At 42.7% G+C, this 23,261-nt stretch overlaps 1 protein-coding gene across 7 annotated transcripts in view; it reads left to right on the top strand.

Annotated features, from left to right (window-relative positions):
- ZHX1 (zinc fingers and homeoboxes 1) overlaps positions 1-17,807 on the top strand; it is a 41,020-nt gene extending 23,213 nt beyond the window's left edge. The window contains exons 3-6 of one of the 7 annotated variants that reach the window (XR_003095182.1): positions 3,437-3,494; positions 5,312-8,663; positions 13,584-13,703; positions 15,430-17,807. Coding sequence is in view for 2 of the 7 variants with exons in the window: in XM_006028449.3 (XP_006028511.1) it covers positions 5,528-8,149 (2,622 nt within the window). In the remaining 5 variants the exon portion in view is untranslated. Of the gene's footprint in view, positions 1-3,436; positions 3,495-5,311; positions 11,718-13,583; positions 15,047-15,429 lie in introns of those variants that run through there. The other 6 variants (XR_001358417.2, XR_001358416.2, XR_003095181.1 and 3 more) reach the window with 6 other exon arrangements.
- Positions 17,808-23,261: the final 5,454 nt, after the last annotated feature.

Raw genomic sequence — 23,261 nt, 5'->3', positions numbered from 1 at the left:
TATACACAGCCCTTCTTCCAACATATGGCACACATTAGTCTGTAAATATAAAATCCCCTGGAAAATTGAGCATTGGGGTACTTATTAACATTTTCAGAAGTTAGGGGGTACTTGTGACTTAAAAGGTTGAGAAACACTGCTCTACACAGCCCCTGTGCAGTCCTTCAGGTCCACCTGTGCAGACCCTACTCTACGTGATCTATGCACAGCCCTTCAGACCTCCATATGGACCATACTGTATGCAGCCTACTGCTCAGCTGGTTCCTCACATGTCCCCCTACTGGGACCACCACACTGCCCCTTACTGGAGCTACTATTCTGCCCCCTCCCTGGAGCCACTACTCCACCCCCTCCCTGGGGCTTCTGGGCCTTATGCCCCTTGGGCTTCAGGACTCTGTCGACCTACCTGGGCCCCCAACTCAACTTACAGCCCACTCAGGTCTCAAGTGTCTATTGATGAACCTGGACCCTGCCTGTCCCTTCTACAGGGTTACCCACCAGGTTGTGGGGGCTGAGGTTTTAAGGCACCACATACTCACCTTTCACTAGGGAGGCAACTGGTGTGGCATTTCCTGGGAACCATCCCACCACAGGCAGCCCCGCCACACCGTCCTCCCCAGCAGGGTGTAATTTCAGGTCATGCCCCAGGGCCAGGAACCTCCTCCATCCCCATAGTTCCTACCCTTGACCTCCAGATGTTCTGGGAGCAGGAGCTGCAGCTGGCAATGTTCAGGCTCCCTCCAGCAACTGCTAGCTCAGCTCTGAGGGCCTGGGTTTATATTGAGGCTGCTCAGCCCCATGCTCCAATCCAGGAGCCCTTCTGCAATCATGTGACTGCCTCATTAGGCTGCACTGCACCTGCTGGCTGCTCCACAGCCTGATCAAGCCTTTTAAAGTGGCAGGCACCAAAGGTGCCCAGCCACACACTGATAAGAACGTGGGTCCCATTGATGTTATGAAGTTCTGCCGGCAAAACATTAGGTGTATCCAGAGCCAAACCCACCTGCAGCAGAGTCCCACCAGGTCTGCTGAGCGAAGTGAGGCTTCTACTGCCATCTGGGAGCTGGTAGAACGTGCATGTAGACACTCTTGCACCATCTGCCTACTATTGCAGTCCTTCTAACAGCTGGTGCCTTCCCAAGGTCCACTTCCCATTTTGGGGGTACAGCTCTTGCCATGCTGCTAGTTGGAGCTGCCAGAGGCATGTGGCTATTCAAGCACTCTGGTGACTGGCTGGGGTCAGCGGCTGCCAGAGTTTCTACTGGCTGCCCAAGGTATGTGTAGACAAAGTCTTGTCATTTGACTTATCTTCTCTGTTTGAGCTTCTCCGAAATGTGCAGGTGAGGGCAGACAGATCAGAGAAGACTCGCGGCTTTTTAAATGGTGAATCTAGGTTTTGCTTGTTTTTATCTGATGTTAATTATTGGTCTGTATGGCAGGATAAAAATTCACGGCCCCTCCTCTAGGCACCAACAAAATATACCCACCAATGCATTTCAGCCTGACAGATTCATGAATAAAAAATACTGGAGAAAATGGGGAATTCTTTCCTACGTTCCTGTATCAGTGGAGTTACACTATGTTTGCATCTGACCCATACTAATAACGTGCTGCAGAGAATCAGGTGCTTCAGGAAGGACTATTTGTAGCATGGGCCTTTCAGTCTAACGTGATCTGAAATGGAGGAGAAAAGATACACGCAGGTAAAAGGGATAAAGAAACTGAGAATCAACATTTAAAAACTAACAAGCACCCTAGTGTGAAGATAATATTGCATGCACTTTAACCAAAAGAACATTAATGTCTGAAAAATAAAAATTAAAAATAATAAACAAGAATTTTTAGAGATCCTGGAAAAGATGGTGACAGATTGCCTTTAAGAAAAGAAAGTTATTACCCCAGAAACTTTGGTGCCCAACCATAATCAGGTTGACCAGCTATGTTCAGTTCATATTCCTTTGTACTGAGTACTCCAGCAGCAGGTCCAATAACTGGCTACATTTTCTGCAAACATTTAGGGTTGTTGGTTGTAGCCGTGTTGGTCTAAGGACATAGGCAGACAAGGTTCTTTGGATATCTTTTATTAGACCAACTAAATAGTTAGGAAAAATGTTCTTTGCAAGCTGTCACATTTACCCAAAGAACATTCATGCATGTGATCAGTCTGACTGAGTTTATATGGGATAGTTCACATGCAAAAGTGACTCTCATGCCTAACTGTTCCTAGGATTGGAGGAATAAATATTTCTCGGCCATATAAACTACTCCCATGTATATCAGCCTAATGCTCTGCATTAACAAGTTTGACCATCCTAAAATTCAAATTAAGCTGCTAAAGTGGGATTTTCAAAATTGTGTAGCACTGACCTAAATTGAGCCTGCTATAGTAAGTAGGATTTTTTTTTTCTAACAACTTTAAAAGGAACAGTTGGACAAAGTGCTGAGGGCTTCTAAAACTCAGTTGTCTGTCAACTCTCACGTGCATAGCTAGATCCAGGATTGCAGCAAGCGGGGTGTGGGCACACCTCCCTTTGGCTGTATGCTGCTTGCTTCACGGTGTATGCACAGTGCCCGTATGTACCACACAACTGAAGGGGGTGCAAGTGCCCTGCCACACTCCCCTGGAGCTGTCCTGCTTACATGCACATAGCAATACTTACATTCATTTTATCTGCATGTAAGAGTCGATGGGTAATCTTTTTCCCCCTTCTCTCTGTAGACTATATCTTTAAAAAAACCAAACCATTTCTTACATTTCAAATCTTGGTTCTAAATTTAGGGAAAATATTTTGGAATACGATGCTGTAATGCTTACTCGGTAATAGCAATATCTTTCTTACATATTTGCTTGTCTGTTTCTCCTTCCTTTTCCCTACCCCAGTAAATAGACTAACGTTTGATATATCTAAGATACATATTAAAAATATTATCATGAAAGGAACTGTGTGAATATACTATATACTAAAGTAAAATAACACCACCTCCTTTTTGTATTGCTGAGGTAGGGAATTATGTAAAGATTACATTAGTGAAAATGTAGCTGTCCTTCTAAGTGAAGCTGCAAAAAAGCTATTCTCTTTATAACCCATCTCACAGCCTAGAGGGACTGCTCCTAAGGAAGCATTGTCCAATTGAGCACACAGCTAACAACCATGTTCCAGGGTCAAACCCAAGTTCCTTAGCCATAAATTGATGTATTGCAGGAACTTCTTGTGCAGAAACTAACATTTGACTATATTTCAACAAAGAGAAAACAATTACAGAGTCTGTAACTCTCCACAGAGGTTCTTCCTATACCCGGAGCACGGTCTCTACAGGATGAAACTCATTCCACTTCAGAACCATTTAGGAATATATTAAATTAGTTTCTGAATTGATGTGAGCCTGTATAATTTGGTATCTCTAATTACTGATATCTTTCGTCTCTTTCTATTAGTTCATTCTTCCTCTTCTGAGCAGTCGACAAGGATCTCTGCCTGAAGTACCTTATTTTGGTTAGCATTCCTTTGCTTTTTCAGCTTCTTTGGCTGAACTGTGTTCCCAGCAGTGGCTGCAATGGTGCACACAGATGTAATTTAGTCAGCATGTGCCAGTCTTTCACTGGCACTGTTCTGGAACAGGGTTTCCCAATCCCAGATCTGAGCATGTGATACATGGAAAACTGGGACGGAGGGCAAGATCCACACCCCCTCACTGCCAGAGTCATGGAAAAAACGCTGTTAGGGCATGCTTGCGTGCCCAGTTGCTCTCAAGACCTCTGTTTTTAGCAAGCTTGTGAGCAGCTTCAAGACATGCCCCAGAGCAATTTCACTCCTGCATTTTTGAGCTTGGTGCATGTGAGTGGGGACAGGCAGTCTTGACAGTAGTTAAACATGGTATAGATATACACTAAAAGTCCCATTTTCAGGGTCATCCATAACTCAGGCAGTAGAAAACCACCATAATAAGACTGGCCTCTAAAGACCCCCCCAGTAAACTCTGGCATAGGAGTATGTTGCGGACAAAATGGTAGTGTTAGGGTTGGAAACATAGCAGGGCAAGCAGCACTATGGCCACTAGAGCAGCTCAAGGAAGCTACTATGATTAGGGCCTGGTTTATATTGCAATTTTGCATTTTCATGAAAATCGCAAAATTGGGTGATTTTCATGAAAAATGTGACTTGCAAGGAAATACCATGATATGGCCGCTTGCTGAGGCCATATTATGTGGCATTTCCTTGCAAAAAGATGGAGCTGTGGAGGCCTGCACTGCTGTGCAGCACCTAGCCTCTGTCCCCACCCACCCCAACCAATGGCAGCAGTGGCAGTGCATCACCAGGTGGGAAGTGGGAGGGAAGTGCTCTGCGCTGCTCCAGTAGGGCTCCTGCATGTTGAGTGGAGCTGGGGGTAGGGATGGGGGCAGTAGTGAGGAAGGCTGGGGGGCAGCAGCCCCCCGCATATGAGCGATGCTGCCCATGTTCCAGCCCCGCTCCACACCTACCTCACAAGCCTTTTCTGGCTGTGGGCACTGCCAGGCCACCACCACTGCGATGCCAGGCGAGTCCAGCCAGGCTGGGGCCCCCTGCATGCAAGCAGTGCTACCCACCTTCCAGCCCCCAACCCCACGTTGCTTGCATGCAGGAGCGCCAGCCCAGCCAGCGTTTTGAGTTTGTTGGCTGTGTGCTGCAGTTGCCAAGCCACTGCAATGCCAGGCAAGTTCAGCCAGGCTGGGGTCTGCCAGGTACCAGCCACGCTGCCAAGTGAGTCTGCCTTCTCCCCCTGCACCGGCCTGATAACGAGTATCATGGCATGCTCGTTGTGGGGGGCGCCGCAATCTAGGGGCAAAAACGGCAGCCCCTGCCACAATCTTGCCATGATACTAGTGAGCTGGGCCCATAATTTAAACCAGGCCCCAACTGTGATTTAGACAGAACAGCCTATAACAGAGCGGGTCTAAGAGTATCTTAGGGCAACTGATGTTAGCCTTGTACTCAGAAACATTTGAAGAAAGAAGGTAGTTGGGAAGTTTCCATCTGGACACCATCTCATGTTTTATATCCTTCAGCTATCCTGATGCACAGTAAAAAAACTTTAAGATTGTAGATACAAGGTGTCCTAATTTTGCCTGCCTGTCTTCTGTTGATTAGAACCGTACCCAGATAGGTCTATTGACTTCAGTGGGGCTCCTTGGAGGGTGCAAGAGTGGTAGGATCAAGACTACAGTATTAAATTACCATTAGAGCCAGTTTTTTCTATTGGTGACTGTCTGCCAATACATTAAAAATTACTCGCTTTATGATATAATAAAGATGTTATTTCTTCTTTACTCTAGGTGGTGGATGTGGACTTTAAGGTGTGACTCAACGTTTCATCCTTTGACTATAAGTTTTTTTATCTGATTGCACTAGAAAAAAGCTGCTAATGGGATAAATGTTGAGACATTTAAGGAACTGACTTGAAGTACCAAAAGCCATTATTATAAAACAAGAAAAGCTTGAAGCCAAGGCCTGCATCTGGCCAGTCAGTATCATTTCCTCACCGTGACAGAATGGCAAGTAAAAGAAAATCAACTACACCTTGCATGGTCCTGGCAAGCGAGCAGGATCCAGACCTAGAAATGATATCAGACTTGGATGAAGGACTTACTCTGCTTACGCCAGCAGAGAACCCCACAGCAGAGAGTATATCAAGTGATGAAGACGTTCATGAATACACGGATTCAGACAATCAGCAAAATAAAAAAGTTGAAGGTGGCTATGAATGTAAATACTGTACATTTCAGACACCAGATCTAAATATGTTTACTTTCCATGTGGATTCAGAGCATCCCAATGTAGTTTTAAATTCTTCCTATGTTTGTGTGGAATGCAATTTTCTTACCAAAAGGTATGATGCTCTTTCAGAGCATAATTTGAAATACCACCCTGGAGAAGAGAATTTTAAATTGACCATGGTGAAACGTAACAACCAGACAATCTTTGAGCAAACAGTGAATGATCTCACTTTTGACGGGAGTTTTGTGAAAGAGGAGAATATGGAGCAACCCAATGCCTCTGAGGTCTCCTCGTTGGGCATCTCCATTAGCAAAACTCCAATTATGAAAATGATGAAAAATAAAGCAGAGACTAAACGAATTGCAGTTTTTCACAATGTAGTTGAAGACATTCCTGGTGAAGAAAAGGAAACGGAAAATGAGCCGGACTGCGAGGAAGTAGTAGAAAACCCACCATCAGCAGCCCCCGAGTCTAAAACAAGCAACCCAGCTGCTTGCAATACAGCAGATACAACTAGCACAATAGTTACCCCAGCCCCAGGAATTCCTCCAGGGGTGGCACAGGTAATCACGGCTGTCACAGCTCAGCAGAACTCCAACTTGATTCCAAAAGTCTTAATCCCAGTCAACAGCATTCCAACCTACAACGCTGCTTTGGATAACAACCCACTCTTGCTCAACACCTACAACAAATTTCCCTACCCAACCATGTCAGAAATCACTGTTCTTTCTGCTCAAGCTAAATATACTGAGGAACAGATTAAAATATGGTTTTCTGCCCAACGTCTGAAGCATGGTGTGAGTTGGACACCAGAGGAAGTAGAGGAAGCAAGAAGGAAGCAATTCAATGGCACTGTGCATACTGTACCACAGACAATTACCGTCATCCCAGCACACATTTCAGCAGCTAGCAATGGTTTGCAATCCATCTTGCAGACATGCCAAATTGTTGGTCAGCCAGGTCTTGTCCTCACTCAAGTTGCAGGTGCAAATACATTACCAGTAACGGCCCCTATAGCTTTGACAGTAGCAGGAGTCCCAAATCAAACACAGCTACAGAAGAGCCAAATCCATACTGCCCAGCCTATGGCAGAAACCAAGCAAATAGCTGCCATTCCAGCCCCTCAGTCCATCAAAAATGAAAACACATTAGTTAATCCTGATTCATTTGGCATCCGTGCAAAAAAAACAAAAGAACAGCTGGCAGAATTGAAAGTCAGCTACCTTAAAAATCAGTTTCCTCATGATTCGGAGATTATTAGGCTCATGAAAATAACAGGCTTGACTAAAGGAGAGATCAAAAAGTGGTTCAGTGACACACGTTACAACCAGAGAAACTCAAAGAATAATCATGGTATTCATCTCAACAGCGATTCCTGTGCCACCATTGTTATCGACTCAAGTGATGAAACAAATGAGTCGCCCACGGCAGTCACTCCGCAGAGCAAGCAGTCGTGGAACGCTTTCCCGGATTTCACCCCGCAGAAGTTCAAAGAAAAGACTGATGAGCAGTTACAACTCCTCCAAGCCAGTTTTCTCAACAGCCCTGTCCTTACGGATGAAGAGATGAATCGGTTAAGAGCACAAACCAAACTGACCAGGAGGGAGATTGATTCCTGGTTTACAGAGAGAAGGAAATCGGATGCCTTAAAGGAAGAGGTAGGTGATTTGAATGAGAGCACTGCAAGCAGCTCAAAAGAGGAGGCTGGAGAAACCTCTCTGGGAGATGGATCTGCAGGGTCAAAATCAGGGGCTGCTGCTTCAAGCAAGATAGGTAAAAAATCACCGGAGCAGTTACACATACTGAAGAGCTCATTTGTCCGTACTCAGTGGCCATCCCCACAAGAATATGACAAGCTGGCAGAAGAAACTGGACTTCCTAGATCAGAAATTGTTAGTTGGTTTGGAGACACTCGCTACGCCTGGAAAAACGGTGGTTTGAAGTGGTACTATTACTACCAGAGTGCCAATGCGAATAGCCTGAATGGGCAAAGCTTTGTGAGAAAGAGGGGGAGAGGAAGACCAAAAGGAAGGGGAAGGGGGAGGCCTCGCGGACGGCCCCGAGGAAGCAAAAGGCTGAACAGCTGGGACCGAGGATTGTCCATCATAAAATTTAAAACTGGAACAGCAATCCTTAAGGATTATTACATGAAGCACAAATTCCTTAATGAGCAAGATCTGGATGAACTGGTAGCCAAATCACACATGGGGTATGAGCAGGTCAGAGAATGGTTTGCGGAAAGACAAAGACGATCAGAGCTAGGCATAGAGCTCTTTGAGGAGAATGAGGAGGAAGATGAAATGCTGGAGGATCAGGAAGACGAGGAAGAAACGGATGATAGTGACACTTGGGAACCCCCCCGACATGTTAAGCGTAAACTCTCAAAATCAGATTGACATGTAAGTTTGGGGCTCGGGGCCAAAAACCCATGAATTTGACATTATTGTGAAGAGCCAAATAACTAATGGCCTTCAGTTTTAGTGAACACCTGCTTAGCATTTTTCCTCCGCCTCAGAGAGCAGACAAGATGCTACCTGTGTAGCCAACAAATGTTTCCCTCCTGGCTAGCAGAGATGGACACGCTTGATGCTGCCCAGGATTTGGGGTTCTAAAATCAACCCAAATTCAGCTCCTCTTCCTCCACATCACTACCGTGGGTCCATCCTTTACGTGACTCCTTAGAAATATTTAGCTGCCTTACATTTAAGTCCAAAAACGCAGATGCAGTTCCCATTGTTGTAGGAGAACATTACCCACTCTTGGAGGAGGAAAATACAAAAACCTAAGATGTCTTTTTGCAAACCTCGCTTCACCTGCAAGGCTTCAGGGCTTGGGGTTTTATTTTTAAAGGAAAGAATTCAGAAGCAAAAGAAGGGGAAAAGTGGCACAAAGGAACCAATAAAGCCAGGGGTGAGATTTCCTTGGTTTTAGGAAACTAGGAAAAAATGGATATCTCTGTCATGTCCTCAGAGTGTTTGGGGTTTACAGAACTCTTGCTGACAATGTCCTGTTGGTTATCCTGAGCTGAGCACATTTAAATATAGAGCTATTTAATGCTTTCCATTAAACTTAATCAGTGCATTTAGAAATCCATCCATTTAATTTGAATGCCTTGCAAACTTGATACAATCCATTGCATCCTTTTTTTTCCTTTTGGCTTATATATTTATTCCTGTTAGAAAATGGTAAGAAAAATGTACTTATGTCTAGCCAAAACATCCATGAAATCAAATGCTGCATTTAAAAAAACATAAATATAGGAAGATAGGAAAGTTCCCTAAAAAGCTGTTCAGAATCAGTTTACAGAGAGTAAATTGCTCAGCATCATAACAAATACAGAGATTAAAAGCATCTCCATAGTTGACTGCTAGGAAGAACAACTGTTCCTTGGGTGAATTTGATATCTTTTATTAGACCAACCCAAATGGTTGGAGAATAGTTATTAAGCAAGCTTTCGGGTTCAAAAACCCTTCGTCAGGCTAAGGAAGCTTCAGTAGTTGTTGCGTGCTCTTCCTGGATGGAAGAACAACTTGCATTTTTAAAGGAGGTGTGGCAGTGCCGTAATAATTCAATTACTATAGAAAATTAAAATATAGCTGCTACTGCCTCTTTAGCCTTTGGGCGTTGGGAATGATATGCACCATTTTTCTTCTTCAGTTGTAGCCCAGTCAAATGATTTGTGAGCAAATTTAACTTAACGTCATCCTAATGGATTCAGCCCATCACTTTGCTAATTACTTTTATGACTATGTAGGGCAGTAAAACTATACTGTCAAATACTCTCATTTTAAAACTCTCAAGTTTGACCTACCTGGACTAAACTGTAGAAATGACTTTATCTGGTAGGGAACACTTGCTGAACATTAAGTATCTGTGGGTGCATCTATTCATGCACTTTATTACGGAGTTGACTAATTAGCTCTGCAGTAAAGCATCACTGTCTACACATGCACTGATATTAGGGCACAGTAAATTAACTGATGTCTTTTACTGCACTGCAGCGCACGTGTAGACAGTGACTGGGACAGCAGCACTTTGAACCGGGGGGAGCACCCTGGGCTGGCAGCAGGCTCGAGGGGGTCATCCACATGACCACAGTTTCGACACTCTCGTGTCCCAGCCAGCTTCTCTGCCGCCCATTGCCACCACCCAGAGCCTAGGGCTGACCTCCCAAGCCTCCTGCCAGCCCAGGGCTGCTCCACCCTGGCTCAAAGTGCTACTGTCCTGGGCACATGTGTAGCTGCTGCACCTTGGAGCAGTGTACTTCAGTGCAAACTGCTCTGGAGTTAATCACATTGTATTAATTGCACATGTAGAGGCACCCAGTTTCTCAAAAAATTAATCATTTGAGCCGAAGAAAACAAAGTATTGCCAGTGTCTGATGAGCCAGCTCAAGAACAGGGTCACTAAAGCCAGCTCAGGAAGGTGCCTTGCATTCAAAGAATATTTTCGCTGAGGACCAGCAGCCGTGTTTCTACCACCACCTTCCTGTGATTCTGCAGGGAGTAGAGGAGTCATTAAATTTTACCATCAAGGGAAGAAGCTGAATCATTTCATTTCTGTTTAGCTTGGCCAATGCAGTCTGCATTTTGGCTGGGTGGTATTAGCATCTTAGAGAAACTGCCCCTATGATAACGTATATCTTCTCTTCATACATCCACTAGACTTCTCCCAGTGGCCATTATGCAGACCTGTGGAAGACAGGGCAATCTGGCATAAATCTGTCCTAAATCAGTCCGAATGCAGTTTCTAACTCATGATCTCATGGGGCTCTTCTTTTTCACAGTGATAAGTGACCAAAGACCAACATATTCCTCTCATAGCGTGAGCTTCTGAAGCTGAGGAGACCTTAGTAGATACTCTTTCTCTCTCTCTGTGTGAAGCCTAGAACAAAATAAAAAAGAAAGAGGACAAAAATCTCAATCTGGGAGAAGACAGTATCTTGCAATCAGTTGCTTTTTTAAAAATTTGTATCTAATGTCCCCTTTCTCATGATTTTCTCAGCCACTTTGATCTCAAATGTAAAGGGCTCACTAAGCTTCAGGAGGACATTCTGTCCTGAAAGTCCAACGCTAGCTATCGAGGGTGTTCTCCTTTTCTGTTCAGGATTACAGACAGATATTAAGACAGAATGCCTTTCGGCACATGACGCGGTCTGACTCCGGAAATACCGACTGGTTGGCTTTAGATATTCAGGATCTGATGAAATGAGCTTGGCTTCATGAAAACTCATACTATACATCTCTGATTTAGTCTAAGGTGCAGCTCTACCCTGCCTTTTAGAAATGTAATCAGCAAGACCAGTGGGAAGCACAAAAAACCTAGCAATGTAGTTGGTCTTTTGTTGGTGCCTGTTATTGTAGTGATGTAAACTAGGACATTTCAGTACCAAACTGGAGTATCAAGAAATGCACTTACCAGGTAAAACTGGGAGCACAGCATTGTTTTCTGTGATTCTGAATTAGTTTATTCATATGGAATGCAGCAATCGAATGACAGAACAAGCTATAGGCAGACAAGGTTCTTTGGGTGAATCTGATGCAAGAGAACAAGCTACAAACATCCTATAGACAACCTATAAAAGACCTATAAACAACAGCACTGAGGGATAAGATTAGAGTGATGGTTTTAGATTTGATATCCATTGCAAGGCATCGTAAGTAGCTTGGTGCAGGTCTTCAAAGCAACCATTAAAACGATAAATAGGGCATTCCTCCGTGATGTGTGCTATACTTTGGATTTTGCCACATTCACAATTGGGTTCTTTGATAAAATTTAATTTATGTAGTAGGCAGTTACATCTGCCTTGTCCTGTTCAACATTGTCTCGTTCCACCTTAGTGATTCTGAATGTACACCGATATAGAAAAGAAGAATCTGGCCTGATCTTTTTGGGCTTTGGCTGCTAAAAATGCCTCAATTAATAAATAACATTGTCTGGCTAAGGCTGATATGGATGAGGCTGTTAAAGCTGTTGAAGAAGCTAGAATATATATATATATATATATATATTATAGCACCACACGGATGTGTGTCCCTTATGCTAATTTGAAGATCGGTTGGGAATACAAAGTCAAAAATCAGTGTTTGCCAAGTGGGAAGGAGCAAAACCAGTAGGGGGAGAGATGCTATTTTTAAGCTTCCAAGAATATTAAAACAAATCCTAAAATTTCTTGGAAATGTGTCTCTGGTGAACAAAGTCTGGACTGGTCTAAATAATTAGGGATATGTTAGAGTTGAATGTTTTCTTTCAAAAAAGATACTGTTAAAATAAATGTATCCTGTTGTGTTGAAATCAATTTTAGGCTAGTATTTAAACTAACTTCTAAGAAAAAAGCCCAGGAATAAGTATATAAGGTAACCAAATTCTCCACATTACTTTGGTCTGTTCTCTTAAATAATGCTGCCTGTGCAACACTGGTAATTGGCATGTGTGGAAGAAGGAGAATGTGGAGGGGGAATAGATAGTGTATCAGAATAAATGCATTGCGATGACATTCTTTCTATATAAAGCTTGAAAGATGGCATCTAACATCTTAGCCACATTGGGTGCATCTACACGAGACACTGCACAGTAGCCTAATAACACTGCGCAGTAGCCTGCCGGTCAAAAACCATGGTAATATGCTAGTGCACAGTGTTACTGGGCAACTGTGCAGTAAGCATTAAAAAAACGTGCACTGGTGCTACTGCACGGTAGCGCAAGTTTCTGCGCATTTAGTTAGTACTTCATTAAGCAAGTACTAAACTAAATGAACGTGTAGACATGCCCATTCTCAGCTGGCCTACATGACGTAGCTTCATTGACTCCAGTGTAGCTGCAGGAGCATAACCAGCTGAGTACCATCATCTCTTTGTATTCTTCAAAATTTAAAACAAACCAAATACCGTGGAACTAATTTCGAAATGCTGAAAATCCACAACTTTTATTAAAGACAAAGGAGAATTATGAACCAGCTAGAGCTGACTGTGATGATAAAATGATAGATAGATTTACTACATATTTCCTAGGAGCTGTGTACAGTACTCTGAGCACTGGTTATAACTGGCCTTATTTGCTCACGTGCTCTTTTTAAAAGAAATAATTACCATTTTCTTTTACTCTGTGCAGCACTTGTACATTTGCACTGATTATTGATGCTTGTTTTCATGGAGGCTTCTATGATCTCACACAGCCAATGTGAGATTTTGTCTCAGTTGTGTCGATATTTTGCTGGCACTGCAGGATTGTCTGAAATTGCTTCAGTTGCTACCTGTAATTGTCGCAAAGACTGGTGCGAAGCAGGAAACATGCTGTACTTTACAGCAGTGGCTCCAGAATCCCACTGTTCAAACCTACAATACATTGCTGCTGCCTTGCTTTCACAGCTTATCTATACTAATAAATTTACAAAAATAGCTCTTCTGAAATAATTATCCCCTTGGATTAAGCTATATGAGAAAAAAGCAATTCTTGTTCTGGAGCAGAGTGTCCACATGGGGCTTATATTCAAATAATTGTTATGAATAATGATTGTGGAGTAGTTATGCTGGGAAATTTCCAGACGTAGACAAAGCCCCTTCACATGTACTTTCTCTGACTCTGGTGAGGTTGAACTGTTAACCTCTTAAGTCACCTAGGCTCTGTGTATTGGCTTTAAAGTATGTATCATTGAATGGGAGACAGAAAATTATTTGATGCAACCGAAAACTTCAGCATGGGTAACAAGTGGATTTGTCCAAGAGAAAGATTAAGAGCCATTGCTTTAGAATTCACCTGGGATTTGAATGGGAGGGAACAAATGCACAACTAACATTTCCTCCTTTCTTTTCCTCTTCTGCTCCTGCCAAGAATATCTGATTCGATTATGCTAGTTACTCCTGCTTTTGAAACTCAGCTGATGCGAGAAAAAGAAGTTTCGAGGCCAGAATGGAGAAAGACATACAGTAAAAGATAGGAATTGATGCCACGGTGAGCTGGTGGTCCACTGTGCTGCTTGATGGGGGAATCCCTGGAGTACTCTGGAAGCAGCTCACTTCATTTGAAAGCATTTGATATCTTTAGAATAACTTGTCTCAGGAGTGCTGGTGCGAGGGGGTTCAATCCAGCCTCCCCTGGCAATCAGGATGGACCTGTCTGATCGCAAGCCCTTTGAGAAGGGAAGTTTGGAGAAGTTTCCTTTTCCACTCTCCAGTAGAAATCCACTTCCCTTAGTAGCCAAAACAATAAAACATTTCTTGTTCTTTCAGAACAAAATAGGCTGGCTGGGGTCAGCCATCCGACTCCACTACCATATCTGGATATACTCATAATATCTCCCAGTGAGAAAAGGCAAATATTCAAGCTGCCATCTTGCTAATATCTAAGCCCTCGTCTAGAAACTTAAAAGCAGGGAGCTTTAGTGAAATAATATTGACTGTTCTGGCTTTAATTGGGCCTTATTAAAGAGATCAATAAAGTTCAACAAATGTACTGGAAGTTGTTCAAATATGGCAGGTCTTATAAGCGTGAGATACTACAAGAAATAATAATAATAATTTCATCACTAATAATAGTGATGAAAGAGATCAATAAATGTATTGGAAGTTGTTCAAAACGGGAGGATCATAGAAACTAGAGATGGGAAAAGACCAGCAGGGACTCGGTAGTCCATTTGGGTACAAATGTTTGGCAGTTTGGTCTGAAATGAAATTCTCAAGGCTGCAGAGTGGCCATTAAAGATTCTTTGGCACTTTTTTATCAGTTTGGAGTGAATTGAACCCTAATGCCTGACCAAATTCTAGCATCAATCATTGCATTTTGTCTTCCTGAACTCCCCTTGCAGTGGTTGGATAAGGTATTTGTTTTCTTTTTCTGTCCCACACTGCTCTGTGGTATTTTGTCCTGTCAGACTACTCCCATATTTTGTTACATAGGTGGATGAAATGATTCCTGATTAAAATACTCTGGCTTCTGTTCCAATTTTAGTTTGTAAAGCATTTTAGGATGAAGGTGCTACATGTAGGATTTTGTCTATCGCAGCACAGTAATGTAAAATTGTGGTCTAATATTTTGATCAAAATGTTTCCTTACACACTTCAAGATCAGATGTATTCTAAGAAACTTTTCCCCTATGTTAGCTACTAAAATAATATGAAATTTCATATTGTAACATCATCTATGGTGTGACAAAATACGACTGCAACATTATGAATTCATAATAGCATTCTCCCCTAGTCCCAGTTTATAAAATTGTTTCCAATTGTATCTAGTAGACTACTATGGGCATATTTGTAGCTTGTATAATAAAATACTAAAAGCAAATTGCCTGTGCTGCAAAGGCATATTATATTATTATATAATATTATATTATATTGCATATCGTATACACTGCACTGGATGCTGCTCTTCATGTGCACAGGAGAGATACCAGGTATCTGTCTAGTTTACATAAGTGATGGAGCTTTGCATTTTTCCGTAACTGCAATATATTTAAGTGTCTCATTTGACATGTGAAATGCACTTAAGTTAATGCATTGTAGTGTATTTAAAATATAAAGAAAGGGATTAGTTAAATATCAGCAAGGTTTCAAGAGGCGAACAGTCTGAAGCAATCCCATGTGATATATGTCTACGATGTCAAAGGAAGTAATTGTGTTTGTAGAATGAAGGGTTTCTCTTGAGTGATATAGTAGCTTATGGTGTCTTTCCTTTGTAGCTGCCCAAGAGGCGAAGGGGAAGCAATTCTTGAAAAGTTCAAGATATCTGGTTTACTGTGAATGGGCCTAATCTTTCGTGAAACCAAGAACATTTTTGGACACACACAGGATTGAATACTCAAAAGGATTGGAACTTAGTGTTGTGCCAAAGTGAAACTACTGCAGTTGGCAGGAGTTCTGCACTGTAAATAGAAGACTGATTAAAAGACAACTTGTAAAAAAAAATCCAGATTTTAATACAGCACATTTTTATTCTAATACATGATGGAAACTTTCTGTTTAGACCTTTTTTGAAGGGGCTTCAGTGACCACTAGATTTTTGTCCTCTTATATTTTGTCTGGCTTAATACTGTATGTTCTAGTAAGATGGGCTTTATTGCCTGTGTTCTTTGATATGTGATTAAGCTTATAGCTTTGAGTGACCAAACATTTTACAGAGTAAAAGTTCTTAGAAACAGTAAACATAACTGATATTTCTGTGTCTTATTTATCAAGCTCTGCACAAGCTTTGAAGGTTGTTGTGCATAATACTGTACAACTTACACTTCCCTGGGAATGCAGCATATGTCTCAATATTACAAACCTAAACTTTTGGTAGTGGTATGGATTCTGTCTTTAGATTTTTTTTTTTGTTGAGAAGACATGAATGGATGCTTCTGTTAAAAATATTTGTAATATTGCCATGATTGCTTTCAGTAGAAGCTTTTTTGCTTTTGCTTCAAGAGATAAAGAAAATAACACAGAGAAGGAAATAAAAGCCTGAAAGAAGTTGGCAGAAGAGACAACACTGAAGGAACTTCTAAAAAAATAAACTTTGTACCAAAAATTTGGAACAAAAATAATGGAATAAAGATCTCCTTACTGAGTGTGCGTGTTTTTAAAGGATCTATGGAAATCAGGAAATGTATTTGTATAAGCATGTGGCAGTCCAGCCCTTTCATTAGCATGGTTCCCCCTCTTCACTAAATTGAATTTCACTCGTTTAAAAGATGTCGAAAATTTGGAAGGCTGGACTGGTTAAGCAGCCAGTAAAAGGTTAGCTCTTCACTTGCAGGTTAATGAAACTGTTTGACATTTGCTCCTTTGTCATATCAGCAGGCCTGAACGTCCCTGGACATTTTTTTTATTAAGGCGGATGTTCTTGCATTTTATTAAAAAATAATTTTGGAGCACAGGGAGAACTAAGGCATCCCAGTTCCTTGTGACAGGCATTGGCAATTGAACACAACTCCTTGCTGTATTGCCCTCTTTGTGATTACAAGCGTGTTTTTCAAACGTGCTTTTTTCTTTAGAGAAATGAGCATTTTCCATTTCAGGCTCCACTCATGTACAAATAGCTCTAGGGCAAAGCCTGCTTGCCTTACGCTCGTTCAACCTCCCAGTTGGAGTCAGTGTGAGCTCTGGGGTTGTCTAATCAAGCTTGCCTAAGCACACAAGTTGCACCTCTTACCAATATAATGAAAGTGGGTCAACTCCCTAATGTGGGCCCAGCTATATTTGCATAAAGGTGCTTCAGAGCAATATAATAATTTGTGCTGGGAGAAGGAAAGAAGCTATTCCAGTTCAAGGCACCTTTTTACCAATAAAACTGCATCCACAACATGAGTTGTATCATTTAAGAAAAACCCTCACACCGACTGAAATAGCTATGCCAGTACAAATCCCTGTAGATCAGGCATAGGAGGTCTTGGACGCCTGTTGTTCAGCCCAAATGTTTTGCATAGTTCATGGAAAGTTACCGTGTAAAAACGCTTGTTCTTACTTGAGCGCTTGTCAGCTAGTGGAAGAGTTCCTGAAGAGCCTTTGGATATGCATGCTGCTTTCCTTTTTTATAAACAATTACCTTTTTTTTTTTAATTTTAGCCTTATTAGTGATTCCAAACTGCTGTAGTTTCGTTGATATTTTCATAACAGACCAGCTGGCTTTGTGGGTTGGATTTTTTTTCCATTTGGTTATCATATGACTGTCAGTTACTATTTTTCAACAATGCAAAATATTCAGAAATTAAGTGCACTGCTTTATTTTTCTATTCCACACAGCACTCTGTAGTGTAATGTTAAAATTGTTCCATGTGCAGTTTTTTTTTTTAACCATGGCTGACTATGGTCTTCAGTCTCTTCGACAACAGTTTCTTAACATTTTCAATTGTTGAACCGATTTGTTGTGTTTCAGAGATTGTAAAATGAAGCCGTATAAATATATTTATATGATCTGTTTCCATTGCAATAATGTTTGACTCATCTATAGATGTAAATAATACTTGGTGTGTCTTTCCTCACAGGCTCAATGCTTAATGCTGATCTGATGTTTGCTAGCTTAAAATATTTATTTGACAGAGCAAAAGAGACCAAAAAAAAAAAAAGGAAAAAATCTGTCTCACCCAGTTGATTTGTGTCTTTGAGTGCATAATAAAGGTCAGCATTCAGTAGTAATTCTCTTTAGTGATTTTCCGTTTTCTTAAATGAAAATCAAAGAATTATAAAAAGAATTACAGTGAAGCCTGTCTTAAGAGACTAACAAAAGAGGATGCTTAACAGAGATGGTCTAATAAAACGAGGTCAAAATACAGGGGGGGCCTTTAAGAGGATACTTTAAAGATGGACTTTAAAACAGTACCTGGTAAGATTCTGATCCCGCACACACATGAATCCTATTGGTGTCAAAACTGGGCCTAAGGGATGTCTTGTCACATTCGCTGGTTGCTGAACTGCCCCTTAAATCAATTTACAAATCCCAATGCCAACTGATATATTTTTTTTTAACTTACTGCTGTAAGTGACCCCCTAAGACCAAGGAAAGGAAACTAATGAGAGAAAAGCCATGATTTATTTCTGTGTTTTGTTCACTTTTGTACATTTGACAGCACTCGATTTTTGCTTTGCATCTCGTGTTATCATTATGCAAGATGAGTCTAAAACATTGTACTCCAGTTGTGGCAGCATTTTATACTTTGCTTTCCATCACTGTAAATAACTGTAGGTGGCTCAAAGCAGTGGAGAATAACACACGCAGCCAGTTTAATTGTCTCCCTTGATGTGCTAGCCCATTTCCCCCTACACATAAGGGAACTGACTGTAAAACCACAAAAGCTGTTACGGTGACCCGGGGCGGGTACACTGCCCCGAACTACTTTTACCTTAAGTTTTTAACTTTATGTTTAATTGTGTCCTTTAAAAAGAAGAAGCAAAGCCAATGTAGCAGAAAAGACAGTCTAGTTCAGTGAATGTAGCTACAGCTTAGGTTTAATGTTGCCCCGGCATGGCTACCTCGAAAGGACTCCATGTCCCAAAAGAAGATGGTCCGAGTCACTACCCAAGTTCATTTTTAATCCATCTCCAGCTGGACATACTCTCAGTGGGTATGAAAAGCTTTTCAGCGAGAAGGGAACAGGCCTTCGGGGCAAAGTACTTGCCCAAAGACAGTGATTCAATACAGCCCTCCTAGACAGCTTTCACCCTGAGCAATCATTTGTATTTGTTGGACCTGTGGTTGAATGAAGCTGCTCAGAGCTCTGATTCACGCTGGTGCAGAAGACTTGTGCACAAAAACTGGTGCTCTTAGGCAGCTGATCTCTGTAGACTCGCCTTCCAATAAGTTGGTTTTTTTCTCTCTTTTCAATCATGTTCTTGTTCAGATAGTTGAACCCAGGGGTGTGTTTAGTTTGTTCGCCATTTATCTCAGTAGACAGAAAATAGCTGCAAAGCACATTAGCAGCTAAAACCATCTGTGTTTAGTGCACTCTTTAGGTAAGGATGACTTTATTGGGTTTTGTGAGGCCTGAGGGAGAAGGATTATGACCTAGTTAATGTGGCTGACGGCGGGTCTGAGGGGCTATCATGCTTTAAGGCAGACTGGGAAAATGAACTGCATTTTGTAGATAGCTGCTCTTCACCAATCCACATAAGCATTTCCTATAACGATTCTGGCTTCTTCTGTCTGCAGTAGTACTTCTTAAGCTTTCTTTTGCATAATCCCCTGCTAATGTGTTTTCCCCTTTATTTTTTGCTTTCCAGGACCCTTGAAACAGGATGGTTTGATAAAGCCAAACCCTCCATGCTGGACAGCCAGGAAGAGAGAAACAAGATCTGTGTTTTACCCGAGCGCAGATCCTTGTACAATTCTGAACCCGGCACACCATAGACTTCTGTGATGCTGCTATTCAGTATTCGTTCTTCTTGCAGGGTCTTTTGACTGATCCCTCCCCTTCTGCCTCGGGTGTTAGTTTCCACATTGTCTTATTTTTCCAGGAAGCTTAGGACATTGGTTTCCTTGTACACGGCACCTGTTCCCCTTTCCTGAGGTAGATGCTAGAGCACTGGTTTCCCCAGAGAGCACTTTGGCGGCACGGCTGCCGCAAGGAGACCATACAGAGCTGCCACAAACATATGGTCGGTGCAGACGCTGTACTGACTTGGCAATGGTGGCTGCGGCTGCCCGCCCCAGAACTCGACTGAGGTCAGCGTAGACAAGGTCTTGGGGCTGTACTTGCAGAGTCACACCGGTGGTTGGCCACTGATGGGTGAAATTGGGAGGAACCCCATAAGCTGTCCTTTCCTATGGCTGTCATTAGTCCTCCAGAAACCTTTAAACTGCCTGCTGGTGAAAGAGGGAAAACAGGCTGTTCTATCCCAGACTTATGACTCAAGGCCCTGACTCAAGCAGTGCAAACAGCTGTGAGGCCCCCTACGTGGTGCTCGGGAATTACTGCTGTGCTATCGTTTCCCAGACAAAGGAGTTCTCTGTGAACTGACGGGATTTCTGCATTGCAAAATGGGTAATTTGCAGACCACGCTGGTATCCTTGGAGGCAAACGTGGCTCAAACCCTGAACTCTGGAGGACTCTGCAATCCAAGTTGGCAGCCAAGTGGCTGCTCTTGGAGTTGCTCCGGGGAATATCCTGCACTTTGTGTTTTAGTTTGGGCTAGCTCCACATTTCACTTTGATTACTCATTTTCCTTCTTGCTGTTTGCTCTTACTGGACTTTCCGGACTCCGGTGCTCTGTTTGTTGGGTTAGACTGTGTAGCAATGCAACCCCAGTCCTGAAGGGAGCAGGAATTAAATGCTCTCACATGCTGACATTTCTTTGCAGGAGAGGGTTCCAGGGGGTCCAGGATAAAACTAGAGTCAAAATGTGAAAATGTACTTCTTGGGGAGGAGAAGTTGGCAGAATTCAAAGTTCACAGCTACTCTTCCAGTAGGGGGAAGCAGATGCTCTTCTCTCTTGGTGCATTCAGTCAATGCAGACAGATCTCCACACCCAGGAGGCCTAGCTGCCGAATGCAGGCATGACAATAATAACAACAATGATAATATTAATAATAAGAATAATAAACCCTCCTGGCTTTTGCCCAGGTCCATGCTACAAAGTTGTCCTGGCAGAGTGAGGTTGACTAGGAGGTTGTTAAGAATCCAACATAGCTACATCCATTGCAGGGGGGTTAGCTATGTCAGCAACGGTGTTTGGGTCAATCTAGCTCAAGTCATTCAGGGAGATGGTGTGGGGACAGCTAGAAAACCTTGTGGCCATATGCCTCATATCCAGCAGGGTACTGTCAACAGAGGGAAAGTGATACCACTGGAAGCTGAAAACTCACCTTAAAACTTTGTATATTAGATTTTGGGGCAAGTGTTCCTTTTTACATGATTTCATGAAGAACTGCTTGACTTTTCTTTGTAAAAACTACAGTTGATTTGTAGAGCTTTGTTTATCGTACAAAGACCATGGCAAAGAGGATTTTGAGAAGCTTCAGGAAGTTAAATGCATCGATTCATAGATTCATAGATTATAGAGTCGGAAGGGACCTAATGGATCATCATGTCCGACCCCCTGACCCTGGCAGGAAAGAGGACCGAGGTCAGACAACCCCAGCCAGGTGATTGTCAAGCCTCCTCTTGAAGAGATGCAGGAGTGCAGATGCAAGTGACCTGTTGTTTTAGCCTCACTGTATTCTGGAAAGTTGTTAGGTAAGTATTTTTTTTCCTCCTATCTTATAAAAATATGGCATCTCTTTCTAAGGCACGTATATTGCTGTATTAAGGAAAAGGAAACAACGATACTGAAGTTCAATCCAAAGTCCTTTCTTCTAGGTTCTGTTGTAGTAGTCCCTTAATTGCTCTAACTGCAGATGACAAAATGTTACCGATTTAGCTCCTACTATTCACACACACACTTTTGCAGGCGAATTCACCTTTAAGGCATGACACTTCTTATGCTTGGTCACAGACCAATACTGAATTTTTGAAGTTTGAAAAATCTCCTGACAGCAGTGTTCAGAGAGAGAAAATGCAGTTCCTATGGGAAAAAAAAACAAAGCCAATCTTACTTTTTTTTTCAAGCTTGACATCATGAAAGGATTTATGCTACAGATGAAGAGGTAAAACATCTCGACTGACTGGAGTTATGCACATTTGACAAGTATATCTAGATCATACAGAGAATTCCTCAGCCTGATGAAGAGTTTTTAAACCCGAAAGCTTGCTAATTTTCCCCACCCCCAGCTATTTAAGTTGGTCTAATAAAAGATATCAGATTCACCCAAAGAACCTTGTCTGTCTAGATCACACAGGCATTTAGAAATACATTGTGCATAAAAGTGTAGGTGTGCGTGTTTAAAACTGACGTGATGACAGAAACATTTATAATTTAAAAAATGACTTCTTTGAGTTTGCTTTGAGGATCAAGTTGAGACCTAGAAATCCTCTAGTCTGCAGAAAATGAACGCAGCGAAGATTTAAAAATAACAAACCCAAATGACACGTGGCTAAGAGGGGAGTATATGTAAAATGTACAGATTATGCTTTATTTCACCGTAGACCCATTTGCTTCTATACGACTTCTCATGTGCGTGCTTAAAGGCTCGTGGAAGTGTTGAGCATACGTTTAAGTATTGCGGGTTTTTGCAATACGCACATTCATCAGCTTTTGTTCACGGTTCCCAACTGTTGCATTTTTGTTAACAATCCTAGGCTGCTTGGTCGTTTTCTTTAAACCTCAGCATTTACAGTCATGCTTTTTGAAGAAAGCCTTAGTTTACATACAACACAAAGTCGCGACTCCCCCTGATTCGGAGCCAGAGCTTAAGAATGTGAAACCCAGACAGGAAGCCTGGAAGAGCCCAACAATGTATTTTGAAGTCTTATTTTTTAATCAGTTTTATGATCGACCCCGGCACACCCAGTCAAGAAGAAGTCAGCCTGGACGGGACCTCTGGAGGTCATTTCATCCAGCCGCTTGCCTCAGCACAGCACCAGCCTATCCAACCCATCATCTCAACTCTGCGTAAGACTACATCTAATCTAACGCCCGATTTTCGAGTGGGTGGCACCGGCAGTCCAGACAGCTGGATCGTGTTTTCGACCAAGCCTGCGAGCGCATTTAGCAACGCCAGGCAGGCGTGGTTTCCTTGCAACTGCCAGAGCCTTTTGCTCACATTGGTACCCTCTTATTCCTTCGAAAGGACATAAACTGGGCCCCCCTGGCGTGAAAATGGCACCATTTCCTGGGTGGCCCACACAGCTCTGGCCCCGCCCCCAAATTGGAGTCACGTGATTGCACCCCCCTCCCTGTGGACTACAGCTCCCAGTACGCAGTGCGCCGAGCGCGGGGCGTGCCGGGAGCTGTAGTCCACAGGGAGGAGGCCGGTTGCGTGCTCGGGGCGGGGCTGGGCTGGCCACTCCTCCCCGCCGTGCCCCAATCCAAAATGGCTGCGGCGGGCGCTCCGCGGCGCGACGCTCTAGCTGCCGCCGCCTCCCCTCTCTATGGTCAAGAACGGGCCCTTCTGGCCTCGGCCTCCGCTGGCTCCTGCCCCCAGCCAGCAGCCGCGACGCGC

This window comes from Alligator sinensis, unplaced genomic scaffold, assembly GCF_000455745.1.
Source record: "Alligator sinensis unplaced genomic scaffold, ASM45574v1 scaffold681_1, whole genome shotgun sequence".
Classification (NCBI taxonomy): Eukaryota; Metazoa; Chordata; order Crocodylia; family Alligatoridae; genus Alligator; species Alligator sinensis.
This window is presented reverse-complemented; position numbering and strand designations above follow the sequence as displayed.